This window comes from Schistocerca gregaria, chromosome 4 (assembly GCF_023897955.1).
Source record: "Schistocerca gregaria isolate iqSchGreg1 chromosome 4, iqSchGreg1.2, whole genome shotgun sequence".
NCBI classification, from domain to species: Eukaryota; Metazoa; Arthropoda; class Insecta; order Orthoptera; family Acrididae; genus Schistocerca; species Schistocerca gregaria.
The window spans coordinates 541,228,103-541,249,868 of NC_064923.1; the positions used below are offsets into that span (position 1 = coordinate 541,228,103).

Here is a 21,766-nt window from a genome sequence, read left to right on the forward strand (position 1 = left end):
ATCACACGTACATCATATCTACCAATTTGTGTCCCATTCGGATAGTTCTTTCGGTGTGTGTTGTTTTTTTGTGTTAGAATCTATCTCAGTTGCAAACATTTTGTGTTTAGTCCAACATGATCTTATCATATTACAAAATTACTTTAATACATACCTTTATTGACAAATGAATGTATGTTTTATATGTAACTAGCTGTATAGGACTCGTGGGTAAAAAAGTGCAATCAGTTATTTCGTTTGTATACCATCTAACTAATTCAAAATGTATAGCTACAAACTGGAATTGCTATTTTGCTTTCGGGTACAAAGATCACTAAGTTTTTTGCCTGTCCAAAACGCAGACGCTGAACATGTAGTTGTCCTGCAAGGAACATGAGACTTTCAAACCAACTCCAAACCACTCGAATGCTTGTTCTTGAGTGTTATTGATAGACATGATGTACGCTAATATCACCTGAAATTGATAAGTTAGCTTAAAGGAGTGGAACTGTTGGTCATAACATTGACTTGCGTATTTCGCTTCCGGTCAATTTCTCTGCTTCTGAGATGTAATTTAGAAGCTTTCCTGCGAGGGAATACCGGGAACATTTAGTGAATTTAGAAATTATGTCGAGAAGTTTATATTTTCATCCTGGTTCATTACTCCATCAACAGATTTTGTTACACCTGCTAAAATGCAACAGACACTCTTTGTTACACGATAACTATGGGTACACAGTTATCAATTGACAGTTCTCAAAAAAGTTTACGCAGGGCCGACGAGAAGCTGTAGATTCAAAACAAGAGAAGAACCCTTATGATCTGTGGTCACGCAAATCCATCGTTCATCTGTGTATTCGCATTCCAAAGAGGGATCCAATAAGCAGCTCAGTCACGTATGCATAGTGTGAGAGAGGTAGATACTGGAGTTCAACACGGTATGCAGTGAGTTCATTGTGGCAAGGCGACCGGTTTTGTTTCCTGTATGACATCAAAGCCGAGGTCCACGTGACTGCTCCAGTGTGCCTCTTATTGGTCGCTTCTGAAGTCTTTGGCATTGTATATCGCGGTTATCGATCTGGCAGTCTGAGGATAAAGATACTGAATCGTTCTCCACATTTTAAGGCGTTTAGTGTGGAAAGTGTCACTGTCAATCATCTCGTCGGTAGAGGGATCGACGTACCAGCATGTGTGATCTGGTGTCTGTGGTTGCATTGTGCTTTCGAGGGGGGAGGGGGGGCGGCATCGTCATGATGCTTCTGTTTTGGTTTCCTGGCCCTCACTGCTAGAGTAGGAAAGTGGTCCCACCGAACGAGTGACTCCATTAGACGTCGCTGGACCTATGGTTGATTGTATCTGCCTGGTGTCGAAAGCAGTACCATGCCCGCTCCCGAGTTGGTGGCGCTTATATCAAGGTGGAAGCTGCTAGGTGGAGTCGCAGCTGGTTTGTAGTCATACCAGCCTCGTGCCATTGGCTTCTACAATCATCTGTCGTCCTCGGGCTGCTCTCATGACACCTAGTAGCCGTCCTCGTACTTTCTCGAAATTGCCTTGTACTATCTCTGTGACCAGAGAGCAGCAACCGCGACACTTCAACTGGCGAGATTGTGTCGCAGACCGCAAGGGGTCTCAGCGTGTCCGGGGTCGGTGGCCATGCAGAAGTTTGCCATGGTGCGACTCTAAATGGGTGTTGTCGTGCAGGAGGCCAGAGGCCAGGAACTGGGTCAGGATCTCAGCTTTGGATGCGTCTGATATAAGTTCTCTCATCTGCACTTGGAGGTGCGAACGAAGCCCTCTGCTTCATCATTGGAGTCTGGGTGGAATGGCGCTGTTGTCAGGTGTGTTATGCCATTTCGAGAGAAGATAAATACTATATGAGAATTAAGGGGCATTGTTTGAAGAGCCTGTATCTGGGGTCCCTTCAATAGTAAATATTTTCTGCGATGCGTTTATTGTTTCCCTTTCTGTGGCATTTGGTATCCGAATGACATGTGGGAATTTCCAGGAGGCGCCACGAGAATGAGCCACATCTTTCTGAAGAATGGATCGGCGAAGATCTCAATTATACGCACACACGGGCGCTGCGGCACTGGTCTTACATCGAACCGTCGCGGGCGGCCAGGGTGTCAGAGCGGTTCTGGGCGCTTCAGTCTGGAACCGCGGGACCGCTACGGTCGCAGGTTCGAAGCCTGCCTCGGGCATGGATGTGGGTGATGTCCTTAGCTAGGTTTAAGTAGTTCTAAGTTCTTGGGGACTGATGACCTCAGATGTTACGTCCCATAGTGCTCAGAGCCATTTGAACCATTTTTGAACTGTTGACACGCAAGCGGTGCAGAAGCGATCCGTCCTCTGTTCGACATGCGCGATGCCGAGCCAATAGGCGTGCCGCCTTGCAAACGTCTTCATCTGTGCCGTTCCCCAACAGTAAGAATGTTTGGAGCTTATGACATGCTGAGGCAGTGGCGGCGTGATGATCAACTGCCAGTCGTCTGTTGTCAGCGTCAATACTTCATGTACCATGTATATCATATTTCTGAGAGAAAAGTACATGCAGAGTTCTACAAGGGAGTGTGGCTAACTTGACCCTCCTGGGGACTGACAGGTCGTCTCAAATGCCTGGGGGCTACTTGACTGCCCCAAGATTCTGTGAGTTCGAAACAACTCCAGAAATGGGTAAAATGTTCAGGTCAAGGGAGCTGAATGACTGGCTTTTGATTCACGCCAAAACTTTCTCATTGGTCATCATCTTTCTCCTGTAAGTAACATTCCTCTCGTCAAAGCTGCCGTAACGTAAACCCGTTTTACTTGTATTAAGGAAGACCGCCTCATTATCTCCTCTTCAAGCGCAAGCGAGTGCCCCTGGCACTTTGACTTATAGGTCTCGCAGGTATCCCGCCAGACGCGTCCAGAGGCAAATTTAAAAGAATATAAAATCACTGCTCGAATATAAATGTAAATCAGATAATTGCTTCCCCACGCACTGGTAGCAACAGGTATGCCACCATAAAATCCTGCCACTCGAACTGTCTTCCAATAACGAGAAATAGTGGTCGTCTTTCCAGGCCACCTTTGGCACAAAAAATAAGTGTCCAGACACTCTTCGATAATTTTAACAAACTCAACTGTCCAGGATACAATATTTTCTTAAAATTTAAATCTGGTTATTGTTTCAATTTTCAGACAGAGGCTCCATATGACATATGAAGCTAGTGCATGGAGCCGCTTTATAGCATCGGTCTGCTACCTGTTATGAACAGCTAGCTACCACTAGTGGGACACTTACGAAAAATTCCGACAAAACATCAGTCAGCACTAATGACCTGCACCTGCAAGACCCGCTAAATGCAAAAAGTACTTTCCTATATTAGCTATCACAATTTTTTGCTTGCAACAACATTGGTAGAATACGAGGGAAATGCAGTCGATCTACAAAAGGGATTGGTTGCAAAATACACGTTGACCCATTCTAAAATATCGCTCAAGTATGTGTGGGACCCATGTAAAATAGAGCCAACGGAGATACCGATAGTGTAGATCCACTGGAGGGCGTCCTGGAGTTGCCTTAAAACTTGAACTGTCAGGCACTTGTAAGACAGACGCAAGCTGTCCTGTGAAAGCCTGCTTACGAAGTTTCAAGATCCAGTTTTAGATGAGGTATCTAATAATGTACCACAGTCTGCTACGTATTGTTCCCGTAGGCACAGAGAAGAAATGATTAGACCAATTAGAGCGCGCACATAGGAGTTTAAGCAAATGTTCTTCCCGTGCTCCATACGTGGATGGTACTGGAAGAAACCCTGATAACTGGAACAGTGAGAAGTGCCGTTTTGGTGCACATTAGTGGTTTGCAGAGAGTAGCTGTTGATATAGAAACATCTGAAATACAAAATTCACGAAACGTGCCCCAATCTGCACTGCAGCTACATGATTACTCTGCAGTTCATAGTTAAGTGCCTGGCAGAGGGTTAACCGAATAACCTTCAAGCCACTACTCTACCGCTCCACTCTCGAAGAGTGTGCGGAAACAAAGAACACTTAAATAATTCCATGCGAGTTCTGATTTCTCTTTCTCCCTATGTAGGTGGGCGCCAAAAAAATATTTTCACACTCAGAGGAGGAAGTTGGTGATTGAAATTTCATGATAAGTTCCTATCTCAGCGAAAAAGGCCTTTGTTTTAATGGCTCCCAACCCAATTCGTGTATCATATCCATGACACTCTCTCCCCTATTCCGCGATAATACAAAACAAGCTGCCCTTCTTTGAACTTTTTCGATGTCATCCGTCAATCCTATCTTAAGCGGATCCCACGCCGCACAGCAAAACTCCAGAAGAGGGTGGATAAGCGTAGAGTAAGCAGTCTCTTTAGTTGACCTGTTACATTTTCTAAGTGTTCTGCCAATAAATCGCAGTCTTTGGTTAGCTTTCTACACAACATTATCTACGTAATAGTTCAATTTAAATTACTCATATTGTAACCCCTAAGTATTTAGTTCAGTTTAGAGTCTTTAGATCTGTGTGATTTATAGTGTAGCTGAAATTTAACTAATTCTTTCTAGTGTTCATGTGGATGACTTCACACTTTTCATGATTTAGAGTCAATTGCCACTTTTTTCACCATACAGATTTCTTGTCTAAATCATTTTTCAGTTGGTTTTGATCATCTGATGACTTTACATGACGGTAAATGACAGCGTTGTCTGCAGACAGTCTAAGAGGATTGCTGAAATTGTGTGCTAAACAGTTTATGTGCACCATGGGAACGCCAGATATTATTTCTGTTTACTTGAAGACTCTCTGTCAGTTACTACGAACTGTGACCTTTCTGATAGGAAATCATGAATCGTCACACAACTGAGACGATACTCTATAGGCACTCAAGTCGCTTGTGAGGAACGGTGTCAAAAGCCTTCTTAAAATCTAAAAATATCGAACCAATTTAATGGCTTTGTGAGAATAAAGAGCTAATTATCTTTCACAAGAACGACATTTTCTGAATCAGCATTGGCTGTTTGTCGATAAGGCGTTTTCTTCGTGGTGATTTATGATGTTCGAGCACAGCATATGTTCCAAAATCCTACCGCAAATCGACGTCTTTAATATGAGTCTTTACTTTCACGGATCATTCGCATTTCCTTTCTTGGGCATTGGTTTGACCTGTGCGACTTTCCAATCTTTGAGTACGGATCTTTCTACGAACGAGCGATTATACAGTGTGTTACAAAAAGGTACGGCCAAACTCTCAGGAAACATTCCTCACACACAAAGAAAGAAAATATGTTATGTGGACATGAGTCCGGAAACGCCTACTTTCCATGATAGAGCTCATTTTATTACTTCTCTTCAAATCACATTAATCATGGAATGGAAAAACATAGAAACAGAACGTACCAGCGTGACTTCAAACACTTTGTTACAGGAAATGTTCAAAATGTCACCCTCCGTCGCATGGAATCCCTGATGCGCTGATGCAGCCCTGGAGAATGGCGTATTATGTCACAGCCGTCCACAATACGAGCACGAAAAGTCTCTACATTTGGTACCAGGTTTGCATAGACAAGAGCTTTCAAATGACTCCTTAAATGAAAGTCAACAGGGTTGAGGTCAGGAGAGCGTGGAGGCCATGGAATTGGTCCGCCTCTACCAATCCATCGGTCACCGAATCTGTTGTTGAGAAGCGTAGAAACACTTCGACTGAAATGTGCAGGAGCTCCATCGTGCATGAACCACATGTTGTGTCGTACTTGTAAAGGCACATGTTCTATCACCACAGGTAGAGTATCCCGTATGAAATCATGATAAGGTGCTCCATTGAGCGTAGTTGACCGACGAAACTAAAATTAGTTCTAACATGGAAATTAAGCGTTTCCGGACACATGTCCACATAACATCTTTTCTTTATTTGTATGTGAGGAATGTTTCCTGAAAGTTTGGCCGTATCTTTTTATAACACCCTGTACATGATTGCTAAGTACGGAGCTGTTGTATCAGCATACTCTGAAAGGAACGTTTCTGGTATACAACCTGGATCGAACTTTTGCCTTTCCGCTACATCGAAGATATCTACTTCTAAGTTACTTACGTTGCAAGCTGTCCTTGATTCGGATTCTGCAGTATTTACTTCGTCGTCTTTTGTGAAGGACTTTCGGAAAATCTTGTTTAGTAGCTCTGCTTTATTGGTGCTGTCGTCAATAGCATCGTCATTGTTACCGTGCAGTAAGGGTATTCACTGCGTCTTGTCGCTGATGTACTTTACATATGTCCAGAATTTCTTTGGGTTTTCTGCCAGATGTCGAGACAGAGTTTCGTTTTGGAAACTATTAAAAGCATCTCGCATTGAAGGTCGCGTTAAATTTCGAGCTTCTGTAAAACTTCGCCAATCTTTAGGATTTTACGAACTTTTAAATTGGCATGTTTTTATCGTTGCTTCTGCAATAGTGTACTGACCTGTTTCTTGTACCATGGGGGATTAGTACCAGCGCTTATTAATTTGTTTGGTATATATTGCGATGGTGGGGTGGTACTACGAATAAATTTCCACCCACCTTGTGGTGAGTCTCCTCTCACATGGACGTTTCCCTGAAGTTACTGAAATGCAGTTCTTAGCCGGAAACAGCTACAGAAAAAACAGCTGTACACCTCTTAACCACATGTCGCACTAATTTTTTGTTTTCGGTGGAAGGTTAATAATACTTAAATGAAGGTATTTACGTGAGTAAAATTTCACTGTAATGCGGTAAGCTACTAATTACTTTACTCTAAGCCGCACAAAGTCTGAAAAGTCCACATGTACATTTGATTCATGACCGTAGCCAGTTTATTGTAATTATTAGTTATCCCTCACGGAAAGTTTACAAACGGATTGTTTCTTTTAGAATAGCTCGCTGGAGAGTTGTTATAATCAGTCTCACATAACAAAATATTTACGTTCGAATTTAGCTATTTAGAATGTCATCAAAAGTTCTAAATTTCACACCGTGCATTAAACTGAACTCTCTTCTAAACTAGAAGGCATTTCTCAAACATTTTGGTACCGAATTATCAGAATATTAATAGTTTTCATCGGAGCACCTACCAATAGGTCCGACCATTATTAGATCCAAGCCCCGACTCTGCTCACTTCTCCACACAAAAGAAGTTTCTAGTTCCCAAAGTACACTCGAATATGCTAATTTCTGACTTCCAGATAAACATCACAGCCATCGGAAGACAGTATCGAACCCTCTCAATCCCGTGCATGTATACATAACCAATCAAAATTTATCACTGAATCAGAACAGTAAATTAACGTAAATAAATTTTGAAAACCCACAAATATAAAATTAACTCTGTCTGAACAAAACTACTTTAAAGAAATCATAATCTCATTTCGCCAGTACCATAAACTGACGAAATAGTTTATAACAAATTCCCGAGTACCAATGACTAACACGCACGTCATTCTCGAATATTCCTCATGAGACCAGTTACCTCAATGTATACCATAAAAACTTCACACAAAACATTATTTCACATTCACACCTTCATTCACTCTCATATCTAATCACAATTATAATATAAATTAATAAACAATTAGAAAATTAAGCAAATAAAAATGTAAAATAAAATGACTGCACTTCATAAGAATTCGTGGTGTCTGTTCTCTTGGACATGTAAGGTACGTTGTCCAAGACGCGACGCACACTATCCACTGCGACGGGTCGCTACGTGACGTCATAAGTTGCCTGCTGGCGCATGCGCAGTTCGAGTTTGCGATGCGACGCGCGACTGTTGCGGCAGCTGCCGCAGCACTGCACCAGTGAGCAGTGTTGCGACGGAAGTCTGACGACACAAAGATGTACGGCTGCCAGAAAGATGTCGAGCCAGTCAAGGAAAACTGAAATGAACCACTCACAGGATGGGATGCTCTGTGAGCTGGTCTCGCAACATCCTTGTCTTTACGATTTAAAGAACCCTAATTATAGGGACACTTCGTTCAGAGACAGAATTTGGGAAGAAATTGGTGCACAGTTGAAACTGGCAGATGAGTGAAATATATATTATTTTCCATTAATGCAAATTTTTCAGTCCTGTTATGAAAATCAGTATAATCCATGCAGATGTAGAATTAGAATGATGAAGATGAACTTGCAGGTCAATTTTCGCATTACTCTTTTTTTGTGACGATAAGAATTGAAAACGGCAGGTACATTATAAAATGAACAATCTAAAGTACAATGAGAAAGTTACATTTTACAATACCTTTACTTTGAAAGTAAATTTTAAATGAAATTGGTGTCTTGATATTAAACTAATTTGAACGTTTTTTCGCTCTGTTGAAAAACTTAAGTTTTTGACATTTGTTGGTTTTGTTAGGACGTCTACATCTACTTGGGTATCCTCGTTCAGGTTCAGAAGAAAATACTAAAGGTGAGTAATTTATACTCTTCTCAAGAATGAGAAGAAAATATATTGAAGACAACATGTCTTTACTTTTAAGAAACCCTCATTTCGTGGCATTTTAAATGAAATTGTCAAGAGCATATGGAGAAATATTGGTAACTCATACCGGAGAAATATATGACATAAAATAGTTTCATTAGGTCCAAATGTGTCAGCGAAACAAAACAAATGCATTCTCTATCGTGTGACGACCACATGATTCACGTTGCGCGTCGACAGAACTGGCGGCTAGCCGCGACGCTCCCGGAGATATATGAGCCCAAATCTCGGAAACGGAGATCGATATCATTCTGATCTCAACTTTAAAAATAATTTCGATATATTAGCTTCTTTTCATCGGCAACGATATATGACCTAACGTGAACCATACGCAAAGTAGCCAGCGACCACATTTTTCACTGTACACAATTCAAATTTTATGCAGTAGGTTTCTTGTAAATTAAGTATCGGAATAACTGTGACCAATATCGGAAAAGTAGACACCTCGTTATCAAGCTGTGAAGTGAAACTGAAAGATACGCAGACATCAGTTTTTTGTGCCTTTTACTTTCCTCACAATCGATAGAGAAGTAATATACAGCGAAAAAAACACACAAAACCGGAAGAGATATTTTTCAATTTTTTAAAGTAAAAGGAAAATCTGTTTCGAAAAACTGACTCTGGGAGCCGATGTAACTTTGTTCCATTAACATACAGTATTTTTTACAGCAAGAAAATCGGAATTCTTATTTTTCTTATGTATTTGAATCGCCGCCGCCGACCAGAGCTTGGGAAACAGGGACGACTCCTGGCGCGTTGCGGGCCTTGTCGCCGTCTGCCAGGGTGAGAAAAGAGGAGGGGGCAGCGTCGCAGTCGCAGCCAACTGTCGCGTCTTGCACAACGTAGCTTTTAACGCTCGTCGGCGCTGACTCCGCATAATGTCCCGCTGCAGCTGAAAGCAGTTACTCTCCTCAATTTACGTATGAAAGTATTTTGCCAGCAGCTGAAACAGAGTTCGTCAGCTAGTGACCTCTACCAGATCGCATATAAACTAAATACACTCGGGCAAGTGAAGCCACTTGTCCGGCGGGTGACATAATGACCGCCTGTTCATTGCTGTTATGTGCGGTTTCAATGTACGATGCTACCGTTCAATATTTGTCAACTGCCGTCGATATTATTTCTTTGAATTTTAATCACATCTGGTCTGGACACAGACCACAAACTTATCAACTCAGCAGGTATGTCCACTCTTTTTTTCGTAAGACAAGTCCTAGTCCCGCCATTTTATGGAGTAATTTCGGATATTTTTATTTGCCTGTCATTTTCACTTTCGTAAACTGGCTTTCTTGGAATTTGGAGAAATGATATTATATCGACAGATAGTGATAGATTTTTTATTGTATACTTAATATTCTCTTTGACGAAATCATGGAAAACGTTTTCTATGGTTAATCGGTATCGGTCACCACTGACCATCATCAGAACGATTGAAAGCAAAAGCAGATGGTCACCAAGTATCAAATGCTAGTCAACCACGTGAAGGTATTTTTAATAGTTCTGATGGCCGAATATGGTTATTGGAATCTCTCGTAAGGGTTTCAATACTTTCATCATCTCCCCCCCCCCCCCCCCCCCCTCCTCTCTCTCACTCTCTCCATCCCGTGGCCGTGCTGTTTGGCGCTGCAGTCCGGAACCGCGGGGCTGCTACGATCGCAGGTTCGAATCCTGCTTCGGACATGGGTGTATGTGATGTCCTTAGGTTAGTTAGGTTTAACTAGTTCTAAGTTCTAGGGGACTTATGATCTAAGATGTTGAGTCCCATAGTGCTCAGAGCCATTTGAACCATCTCTCTCTCTCTCTCTCTCTCTCTCTCTCTCTCTCTCTCTATCCTTGCACAAAGGTAAGATCGATATTAGTGACCTGTCGCATTAGAATCGAGAATAAGATCAAAGTATCTCCAGACATGATAGAAAATGCCTTCAGACCGACAAAAATAAGTCAACTGCGTTACGAAACTACAAATTTTATAAAAGTAAACATTAACGTGAGAAGCTTCGGCTGAAAATTACTATAGTCTTTCTTCGTACTGAAATGTGTCATGGTTATTGTTCTTACCTGTCCATTGGTAACACTGATGAAGCCTGAAAAATGAAAAAAACAAAAACGTTGATTTCATGTTATGTTGTATCAGGGATAACCACTGTAAATATTATTTAAAGCTGACAAAGAATTTAGTGCAACCATGTACACTGCGCTTAAATTTTTTGCATTGATAAAGATGGAAGTTTAAGCTACATCCAAGCTACATCATTGTTTTGTAATAACTCTCAAATTCTTCGGTCAGTAAAAGTTTTCTGCGAATCCTGAAAATTGTTTGCTTCTACAAGAACGATATTTAGGCGATTACGATGGATGGTTCACGAAATTTATTATGATGTCTTATTTTAACATAAGATTTCGATTTCAGACGTTAGAAACGTTGGTGTACTCGTTACTTTAGAAAAAAAAATCGTCCAGAATATACAGCTTTAAAATGGAACTGAACAGCTACGTAGTGCCATGTGAAATGTAGTACACACACTACACGAAAAAAAAAGACCACGAAAGAAGCTAGGCAGATTGATCGTAAACTTATATTCACGTATGTATCGAATTAAAACGCGAAACTGTAAACTTTGGCTGCCGATTGGTGAACGTATGACTCAGCAACGCAATTTCACGGCGCAGCTGATAAAGATAGTAAACAGGGGACATGTCGAAACCAAGGCATAATGGCTGTGCGAATTTGATTCCGTGTACTCAGTTGGACAGTAACTGTGCTTCACAGACGGGCGCACGAGGAATATATGCAGATGTCAGCGTTTGGGAGAGGACGTGTTGTTGGGTACAAAGTAACCGGTAGGAGTAATCGGCGAATCGCTCGGCATTTGAATAGGAGCGGTTCCACTATTCGATGGTATTGGCAGGAATGGTCACAGGGCTGAACGCAGCATCAAGAATGAAGTGGTCGACTTAGAGAGGTGAAAGAAACTGAGGACCGAGCAAACGCCAGAGAGGAACTCAGAGCCCATGATTGATCTGCCATGCAAGTGGTGCTTCGGTGAAGACAAGGACTATTAATATGCAGAAAGGGGACTGGGCTGATGGTGCCCCCTTCGCCTGTTATCATTGACGTCTGTACACCAACAAGCCCTTTTGCAGTGGTGTGGGTCAGATTCGGTCTAGAATCTCATTGACTGAAGTAGAATTGTCTTATGTGATGAGTCCCGCATCGCACTGAGCCCAGATCACTAGTGAAGACGTACCTGGAGAATCCCTGGGCAGTGGTGAGACACCAACTAGACTATTGCCCATCATATGGCTCGACAACCAGAAACGATGGTCTGGGACGCCATTTCATTTCATAGCATGGCTTTGGCTGTCATCTGCGGTACCCTTTCAGCACAGTGGTACGTCTACAATATTCTACACCCCGTTTTGTTGTCCTTCATGGCAAGCCATCCTGGGCTTACATTTCAGCAAGATAATGCCCACCAGCATACGACGAGAGTTTCTTCTGCTTGTCTGCGTGCTTGCCAAACCATACCTTGGCCAATAAAGCTTCCGGATCTCTCCCTCATTGAGAACATTGGGAGCATCAAGGGCAGGGGCCTCCAACCAGCTCGAGAATTTGCCTACTTAACGCCACAGTTGGACAGAATTCGGCACAATATCCTTCAAAAAGACATAGTGTCGAGCCGAGTAACTGCTTGCATATGGACCAAAGGTGGGCCAATGCGTTATTGACTTTCTCAGTTTGTGAAGCTCTTTCTCTTGGCTAAATCATCCAATGTTTCTGAAGTTGTAGTCACTTGTTTGCGTGGACATGTTCATCACATCTACCGATTTGTGTCCCATTCGAATAATTCCTTCATTGTGCGTCGTGCACTTGATTTTTGTGTGGGGTTTGTGAAAGACTCCACACCGAGCGAGATGGCGCAGTGGTTAGCACTCTGGATTCGCATTCGAGAGGACGACGGTTCAAACCCGCGTCCGGCCATCCTGATTTAGGTTTTCCATGATTTCCGTAAATCGCTTCAGGCAAATGGTTCTTTTGAAATGGCACGGCCGACTTATTTTTCCATCCTTCCCGAATATGATGAGACCGATGACCTCGCCGTTTGGTCCCGTCCCCCAAATCAACCAGAGACTCAGCCTTCGTGTCTCTCCTTCCAACAACTTTGGATCAACCGCCATGGCGCACAGCAGTAACTGCTGAGACGCTCGCCAAAGCATGGTACGAGTTTGACTGTCGTCCGGACGTTTACTGCGCGCCCGGTTGAGAGCATAACGGATATTAGTCACAGGTAAATGAAAAATTTGATCTTAAACCCAACTCTAAAACTTACACATGTCTAAGTATGTAAAAAAAATACACCCTTGTGCATTGGGGTGCTTCTTTTGAAAATAAAAATATTTAGCGAGATGAGTTAATATTCACCCAAAGTTTCCATCTTCATTCATGCAAAAAGTTAATCTAGCAAAATCAAATGAATGTTTTTGAAACACATTGTACTTTTTGTACTGTTTATGGGCATACGTAGAAATTTTTCCAGAAGGGCGAGACTCTAAAATTGCCAGTTTTGATACAAATTCACAACTCCCCCTCTTACCGCTCCCCTCCTCCAGGTCCGTCATGTGGCCGCCAATGCTAATGACAGTGCTACTGTTTGACAATAACATATAAAAGTTTAGAAAGAAAAATTTAAGGCGTAGTGTACGAATATCAGTTCAATTTCAGGACGAGGAAAGGTACCGTAGAAGTGGTTCTAACATTGTGTTTAGTAACTGAAAGTAGACTGAAGAAAGCTCAGGATACCTTTCTAGGAATTGTGGACCGACAGAAAGCTTTCGCCAGTATAAATTAGAATAAAATGTTAAACTCTCGAACGTCGTGACCCTTAAGACTTGGAGACATAGGTGAACTTAAATTATGTGTTGAAAGGAAGGGACAGGACACTTAGCGTAGAATATGGCATAAGGAAAACAAATGCATAGGTCGTGACGACTGGGAGGAAGGAGAAGAACGACTTGTTTAACATCAAAACAGTATACCAGTGAAAGAAGCGAAGAATTCTCATATCTTGGTAGCAGGTCCAGGAAGGAAGGCCGAAAGTTAACAGAAGTAAACCGGCACGGGCAAAGAGAGTTGTCTTCAATAAACGAGCTCTACTGGCATCATATATGAACATGGATATGAGGAACAAGTTCCTGAAACAGTCTGTACGCAGCACAGCATTGTGTGGAACTGAAACAAGGAACCTCAGATATTCAGAGAAGAAGAAACTAGAAACATCCGAAATGTAGTGCTATCGAAGAATGTGGATAGATAAATGAAAAAAGTACTGCAATGACTGGTGATGTTATTAAGTCAGTGGAAGAAGGAATGAGTTAATTGGAGATCTGCTCGGTATCCAGGTGTAAATAACTTGGCACTGGAAAAAGTACAATAAAGAAATAACAGCTGGTTGATTCAAATGGCTCTGGGCACTATACGACTTAACTTCTGAGGTCATCAGTCGCCTAGAATTTAGAACCTAACTAACCTAAGGACATCACACACATCCATGCCCGAGGCAGGATTCGGACCTGCGACCGTAGCGGTCGCTCGGTTCCAGACTGTAGAGCCTAGAACCGCGCGGCCACTTCGGCCGGTAAATAACAGCATTGGCAAGCTAAGACTAGAATATGCAAAACAGACCCTAGAGGATATTTGGTGAAGCAGTAACGTGGAGCTATTCTTGTAGAGCTGCCACCTACTTATATCTTCTGATGATGCGCATTTATAGTCGTTTTATTCCTCTTTCTAGTATCTATCCACAACTGCCCACTTAATTTTTACACTATGATCCACTTGAGTACGATAATATGCTGCATGCAACTGCTTTTTTTTACACCTGCTAATAGGCGATAGTAATTATAATCTCAGGAAGAGGAGCACTAGATGTGTAAAGCCGTAAAGAAAGGAAATTCCTTTCGCGAAACTGGTTGCTGATTTTTTCAGCAGATATACAGTTGCTTAAGCTGGATCAGGTACTAAATTTACCGTATTTGCAAAGTCAATGTGTTGTTTTTACTGCACAAATATGTTTTAAAATGCCATATAAGAAACCATCATCGTTGTTTTCTATCAATCAGCGGCCGTTTCTCTCCAGGGGCTTTTCTACTGAAGTGGGCACATCCGTCCTACTGGATATGCACCACGAGTGTCCGAGAGGCAATTCTTTGGCTTTTACTGAAACGATGCACCGGATAGTCGAAAAGTGTAGAGGAATTGATACACAGATTTAAGATAAACTGTTCGAGTGTGTATTTTACCACGTGTATCCACAATGAATGCTGCGTTTACTTACAATAGTAAGATTATCATAGGAGAAAAATGTGAATACTGATTTAGAAACGGTATGTAAAGTGACCTGGCCCGAAATGATTTCTGCTGAGGAAACAAAAGCTTCATTGAGGCATTTCTGGCTGCTTCAGGTTTTATATCGACAATGTTGAAATCAGATTTGTCTTCGGGAATCGGGACCCTAGGGTTTTCGCACTGCACCTGAAACTCCTAACCATCCACACTTCAGGCGCCTCCATTAATCAACTTACCCAAGCTGGAGAGAGTGAGGACTATCGAGCACACAGTGGCCCGCATTGTGAATGCGGTGTGACTGACCAGGCGCCGTAGACTTCAAATGAGAACGCGCGCTCGTTCGCTACACGCCGACGGCGGCCGAAGCCGATAACAGCAATTAGACGACCTGCCCACGTTTCCTGCAGGCCACTCAGCAAGGACACCACTTCTCCTTTTCCACGTGTCGTATCTCCACACGTTGTGTTCCCTCTAGCTAATGAACTGAAGGGTGAAAGCAGTTCACTGCTGCAAATCATAACGCAAACGTTTTGTGACTCTTGGTGTTTGTGAACACTCAGCATCCTGGGAAATAACATCAGTCATGCTTCACTTTCACACACAGACAAAAGTATACCCAAGATCTGAGCTAGTGGGAAACTTATTCGTTTCAAGATGAATGGCGAAACAGTTTTGAGATTTCATAACAAAGAGTTCCGGGTATACTGATACAAGTCAGTATCCATTACGTACTTCGCCTTACTAGACACTAAAACTGAACTGAACCGTCTGAGTGTGTAGCAGGGCATGATTCGAGTTCTGCACATCAGAAGTATGTACAAAGTACAGTCAAATGAAAAAGATACAGATGAAATAAAGCAATTAAACTGTTTATTATTTCAACATTTATCACCAACCGATGTGAAACAAGACTGTCAATGCCTTTATCGAAAATGTTGGCCGTCGCCTACGGAAATAATATAACCCAGCAGTTTGTCCTCGATGGCGAGTGTTCATCGGAGACAAAGGTATCGTCAGGAGTGCCCCAGGCAAGTCTGATAGGATCGCTGTTGTTCTCTCTATATATATAGGGCGGGCAGCAATCTGAGGTTGTTTGCTGATGATCCCGTGGTGTACAGCAAGGTGTCGAAGTTGAATGGCTGTAGGAAGATACAAAACGACGTAGACAAAATTTTTAGTTGGTGTTATGAATGGCAGTTAGCCCTAAATGTGGAAAAATGTAATAACAAACCTGTAATGTTCGGATACAGTACTACTAGTATTCTGCTTGACGCAGTGAAGTCATTTAAATGTCTGGGCGTAACGTTCCGAAGCGATATGAGGTGGAACGAGCATGTGAGAATTCTGATAAAGAAGGCGAGTAGTCGACATCGGTTTACTGGAAAGGTCTTAGGGAAGAGTGGTTCACCTGTAAAGGAGACCACATATAGGACGCTGGTGCGACCTATTCGTGAGTACTGCTCGAGTGTTTGGGATCCATACGAGGTCGGATTGAAGGAAGACATCGAAGCAACTCAGAGGCGGGCTGCTAGATTTATTATCGGTAGGTTCGAACAACACATAAGTGTTACGGAGATGCTTCGGGAACTCAAATGGGAATCCCTGTACGGAAAGCGACGTTCTTTTCGAGAAACACGGTTAAGGAAATTTAGAGAAGCGGCATTTCATGTTGACTGCCGAACGATTCTACTGCCGCAAACATACATCAAGCGTAAGGACGACGATGATGAGATAGGAGAAATTAGGACTCGTACGGAGACATGAAGACAGTTGTTTTTTCCTCCGTCTATTTGTGAGTGGAACAGGAGCGGAAATGACAAATAGCGCTACAGGGTACCCTCCACCACGCACCATAAGGTGGCTTGCGGAATTTCTATGTAGATAAAGAACCGAGATTGCACCAAGGCGCCCACCTCTTCGTCCGAAGCAAATCGACGGCCAGGAAGGTCTTCCTTCAAGGTTCCAAACATATGGAAATGGAATGGGGAGAGATCGGGACTCTATGGAGTATGAGACAGGTCTTCTCAGCGAAACTCCTGCAACGTGGTTGAAAAAACTTCGGCAGTATTTAGGCGGGCATTTTTTGCAGGCTGTCTCGACTACGCTGCAGTAGTTTCGATGGGAAGCCATGCCACATCCCCCACGCAGTCTCGATCCCTTCCCTCGTGATTCCTATATTTTTGGAGCCCTGAAGAAAGGCGTACGCGGCCGTCGTTTGCTTCGGACGAAGAGGTGCACACCTGGGTGCAATTATGGACTGCAAACCGAAGCATTTTTCGATGAAGGCACACTGGGGAAAACTTATTAAGTTATGGTGATTATTTTTGAAATAATAAACAGTTTAACCACTTTTTTCCATTCGTCCTGATTTCATTTGACTGCTCCTTAAACTCTTTCTTAATGTATTATTCTAATTGCACATGAAATGTGAAGATACCAGACAATATTTTATTTTACTACTTTGAATACTAGTTTATCTTTTGTGAATATTAAAACTCTCAGTCATAAATTAAAGTAAAATTTTTGAACCAATCCCTATTTATGGTGTGTATACACAGAAACTGATGAAGTGACCAAGGTGTTGTTTTCATTAAGTGGAAAGCTTAAGGTATCCACTGTACCATGGCTCGAAAAACCCATCTAAACGATGAACAGATTGTCTCAGAAATATTTTCTGTTCACGTTAAAATGTGTAATTCAAAACTCTGGATAACACAAAATTGCGGGGGATACTCTATAGGACTATGCTACGCAGTATAACGTCGCGACCACCTGTAGAGAAAGCATGACATGATTATGTGTTACTTATCGGTGGAAGCTGGAAACCTAAAACTGCGACATTCGGTTCGAGGGAATGAGCACACCGGTGTATCTGAAGGGGCTTGACATTAAATTACAGATCCACGTGTCCTGAAAGATTTCATCCAAGAACTGACAAACAACGCGCAGCATGGCGGTGGATCACCTTCCTGAAACACTACTAACGCTGGGAATCCCTGTAACTGCGGGGTGACTACGATATGTGGATTCTGAGACCCCAAGATCAGGACATTATACCTGTATACATTTCATAAGATGTGGGAAGTGGCTCCATAGGAAAAACAACCTTTTTTTAAGGTAATTATTGTCCGTATCGATTCGTTCCAGCATGTGTTTAGTAAACTCAGCACGTCGAGGCCTGTCATAGGTCTGAAAAACATGTAGATGTTGTACTTTTCATGCAAGGAAAAGCAGCCATTTGCGTAAAATCTTCACCACAGTGCTCTGAGCTATGTCGGTTTCTCTTGGAACACGACGCACCGGCTTCCGCAGACTGCGTTGAAATACTGAAGTCACAGTATCAACAGTTTCGTCGATCCCTCCAGGTACGCCTCCTCTTACATTGTCACCAACACTGCCAGTCTCTCTACAGTTTTCATACAGTCCTTTAATGTTCTTCTAATCAGACGGGTCTCTTCGAAACTGTAGTTGAACTATAATACGCAATCGTGTTTCATGAGACCTCAATACACACTGCGCTTTCTCCTTCATAGACGCCATCGGCGTCACTGCCATTTTTGATCCAATTGATTTTTGAGTTTGAAAACACGTCTTGCACAAAGGGCGGAATTTTAACAGGAAGTTTACAAAACTGGTTTATCTCAAACGCTTATAATTATCAACCTACTACTGGTAAGGTAGAATTTTTTTAAATCTAAATGGTCTGCAGTCTTTATTGAGCAGTCAGGAAGTACATCATCAAACGATTACAACAGGGTAACTAATGGCTTATGAAGTATAGGTAGAACATGTTCACCAAAGTCGGGTCGGGTCTAATGTGCTATTCAAAAGAGTGAGATTTTCTTTCGTGACGAATTGCACTGGTTGGTCGGGTACATAGATCAATGTGAGTGGTATGTTCATGATTGTAGCTCCAGTAATCACGGTTGATAAACGGAAAGTGTGCTGTTAATTAACAGTCCCTGCCCGTGCAGTTCTATTCTTTGCGTACTCTCTTGCTTACCCTGCTTGTAACAAACGCAAATAACGACTTTGTTTTCCAATACTGAAAACACCCAATGTTGACCCACTTGCTGAAAGAACTGCACCATGCTTGCTGTAATTTCCTTAGGGCACTCTGCGACTGGTTCTTGAGAGCGGAATAGAGATTACTCACAAGATTTGGGAACAGTGTGTAACAGTTTCGAGGGGCAGATGGTAACTGGACCTGTTCAACAAAGCAGCAAGTCTTGTGCAGTGAGGAACACATGAGCTTGTCTATTATGTGCCACTAACAGTATTTCCCGTATGGTTAATTGTACGAGTTTCTGCAAAATTTCCCACTTTACTGGATACATATGCAAGGCAAAACATTCAAATTTACAATCCTTACATGTTAGTGGTATAATGATACGAATTTTCCGCAGGGGACCCGTCCGCGTACTGGTAACAGTGGCATTTTGTAGTACAGAGATAAGTGTTCATGTGTTATGTTGTCAGTAGCTCCAGGGTTGCGGGCAATTCCGATTGAACTTTCCGTAATCCATCCCGAAGTTGTTTTGAAGATAACAGTACTGGGGTTAGATGCCCATGCATTGCGTGCAACAAAGCCTCCTGTATTTCCATGGCTTCTATGCGTGCTTCAGTAATACTATCAGCAAGAAAACGGAGCAGCTTAGCGATTATCAGCTGTGAATCGATGTTATCCAACCAGTACTTGATTATACCCAAGGCGTGATTGGTTGTGTCGGCTGTGGCCTTAATGTGGGACAACAAGGTCGCGGCCAAAGCTCGTAATTGGCTCGTATTATTAACTACATCTTTCTCCAAACTCTCTAATTGAGTTAGATGAAGATCTAGCATTCCCTGGTTGCTATTCACATTATCCTGTACCTGCCATAGCCTTTCATTAATACTTTTAATATCTTCTGAGTCAGCGGTCCCAAAAACAGTTTTTATGGTACAGTCACCTGCGTCTAACCATCCTCTTTTCCTACAGATATGCGGGATTAACCCTACAGTTTTCCGCAACTGAATTTGCAAGCGTGCAAAAGATGATCATAGTAGCTGATATTCCCCCTGTGTGTCATTAAACCTTGACTGATTAGCCACCATGGAATGAAGTTCATTAAATGTATCCTCTAATTTACAGATTTCGTCTTCAACCGCCCAAATATTACAGTCCACTCTTAGGGTCGATTGATGTCTGGACATAATTACGTCCGCTTGTCGTGAGAAGAAAACAACACTTGATATAGGATGTACCTTCAAGGCTTCAGCTAAGTTGGAACAGCAAAACAGAATAACTATGCTGAGAGATAGTGCACACCTTCCCTTTTCCCTCTTCAGTGCAACACATGACGCTGGAACTGCTGGTCTTACCAGAACCTCACGTCTTCTGAGAAACAGAAGAGAAACAACTCATATTAGCTTTTCCTTTTTACGCATGGCCTAAGAGCACAATAGCATGTCTGATCGCTTCCACAATTAACTTGGTTCTCCTGTTTATCTACTCCTTTCTTATTCTTTTTCTTAGATTCATCTTTCTCTCCACTAGAATTTATTGCAGACAATGAAGGGAGTTCCTCAAAATTCCCCTCGAAAGGCCTAAATCGACTCACATGCACAATAGTAGGGTGAGTTGGAAGCTGTAATTTTACATTCACCGGCGATGTCATCTCGATCACCCGGAAAGGACCTTCATAATGGGATACCAATTTTTTCGTTTTGCCTTTTCACGCATACGGATTAATCATCATCACCCATTATCCTACATGATATTTGGGTAAAGCTGCCTTCTATTGTGAATTTTGTCCTGTCTCTCTAACGCTTTAGAGTTCATTTTTTTCACCTGCCGCCAGACTGTTTTCAACTTTGTGGATAAATCCTTTACGGCCAAAATATCAGTTCCTGGTCGGGTCTGGAGCAATTTAAACGGAGATGGCATCTTCCGACCGAACAGTAGTTCATATGGAGACAATCCTGTACTTTCATGCACTTCTGAGTTATACGCCGCAGTTACAAACGCCGATAGGGTATCCCAATTGTCGTGTTACAAATTTACATAATAACTTAACATCTTAGCTATTGTACGATGAACTCTCTCGGTCTGACCATTAGCCTGCAGGTGAAACGCGCTTGTGCTCAATTTCTTGACATGCACCAACTTGCGTAACTGTTTTATCAAATCGGACATAAAGTTTGACCTTTGATCCGTAATTATAGTTTCAGGTGTTCCGAATTTCAATGTTCATTGATGTACCATGGCATGAGCCACTATTTCGGCTCGCAGGTCCAGAATAGCTGTCATAGACACATAGCGCTAAAAATGATCTGTTATTGTTAAAACATAGCGATTACCCGCTGGTGTTTGCACAAACGGTCCCAAGACGTCTAAGCGAAGTAATTGAAAAGGTCTATCTGCTTCCGGTAGTCATTGCAACATAATTTTCTGATGACTCAATTCCGCCTGTTGAGCACACGGAATGCAATTCTTTACATACTAATAGACATCTTGCCTATGCATTGACCACCAATAACTCTGTATTACCCTCCTTTCCGTTGCTCTTTCACCCGAATGACCAGAAAACATTGAATCATGTGCTTGCCTTAAAATTTTGCTTTGCAATTTTTCTGGTATGACTATGCATGGACCGTTCCTAGTTTTACGGTACAATATCCCGTCTTCCACGATGAAATGTCGCTGCGAGGTAAATTGTTGACAATGTGTGTCAGTGGTTTGTGCCTCCTCGCATTGGTACTCATTTATTCCTATGCATTCCATGGCACATACTTTACGACTCAGACCATCTGCGTTTCCCTGCGATTTACCCAGTCAATGAATCACTTCAAAATCATACTAACTAAGATGCAAAGCCCACTTAGTTAATCTACTTGTTGGGTCTTTAAGCCCTAACAAACACTTAAATGCTGCTTGGTCAGTAATCACCTTGAAACATCATCCATACAAATAACACCAGAAA

The 21,766-nt window shown here is 42.3% G+C and overlaps 1 protein-coding gene across 3 annotated transcripts in view; it reads right to left on the reverse strand.

Annotated features, from left to right (window-relative positions):
- LOC126267357 (uncharacterized) overlaps nucleotides 1–15,154 on the reverse strand; it is a 65,417-nt gene extending 50,263 nt beyond the window's left edge. For 2 of the 3 annotated variants that reach the window (XM_049972494.1, XM_049972492.1), the window contains exons 1-2: nucleotides 15,041–15,142; nucleotides 10,517–10,542 (exon numbers count right to left, since the gene is read on the reverse strand). In XM_049972494.1, the coding sequence (XP_049828451.1) occupies nucleotides 10,517–10,542; nucleotides 15,041–15,086 (72 nt within the window). In that variant the 5' untranslated portion in view covers nucleotides 15,087–15,142. Of the gene's footprint in view, nucleotides 1–10,516; nucleotides 10,543–15,040 lie in introns of all 3 variants that reach the window. The other variant, XM_049972495.1, reaches the window with a different exon arrangement.
- Nucleotides 15,155–21,766: the final 6,612 nt, after the last annotated feature.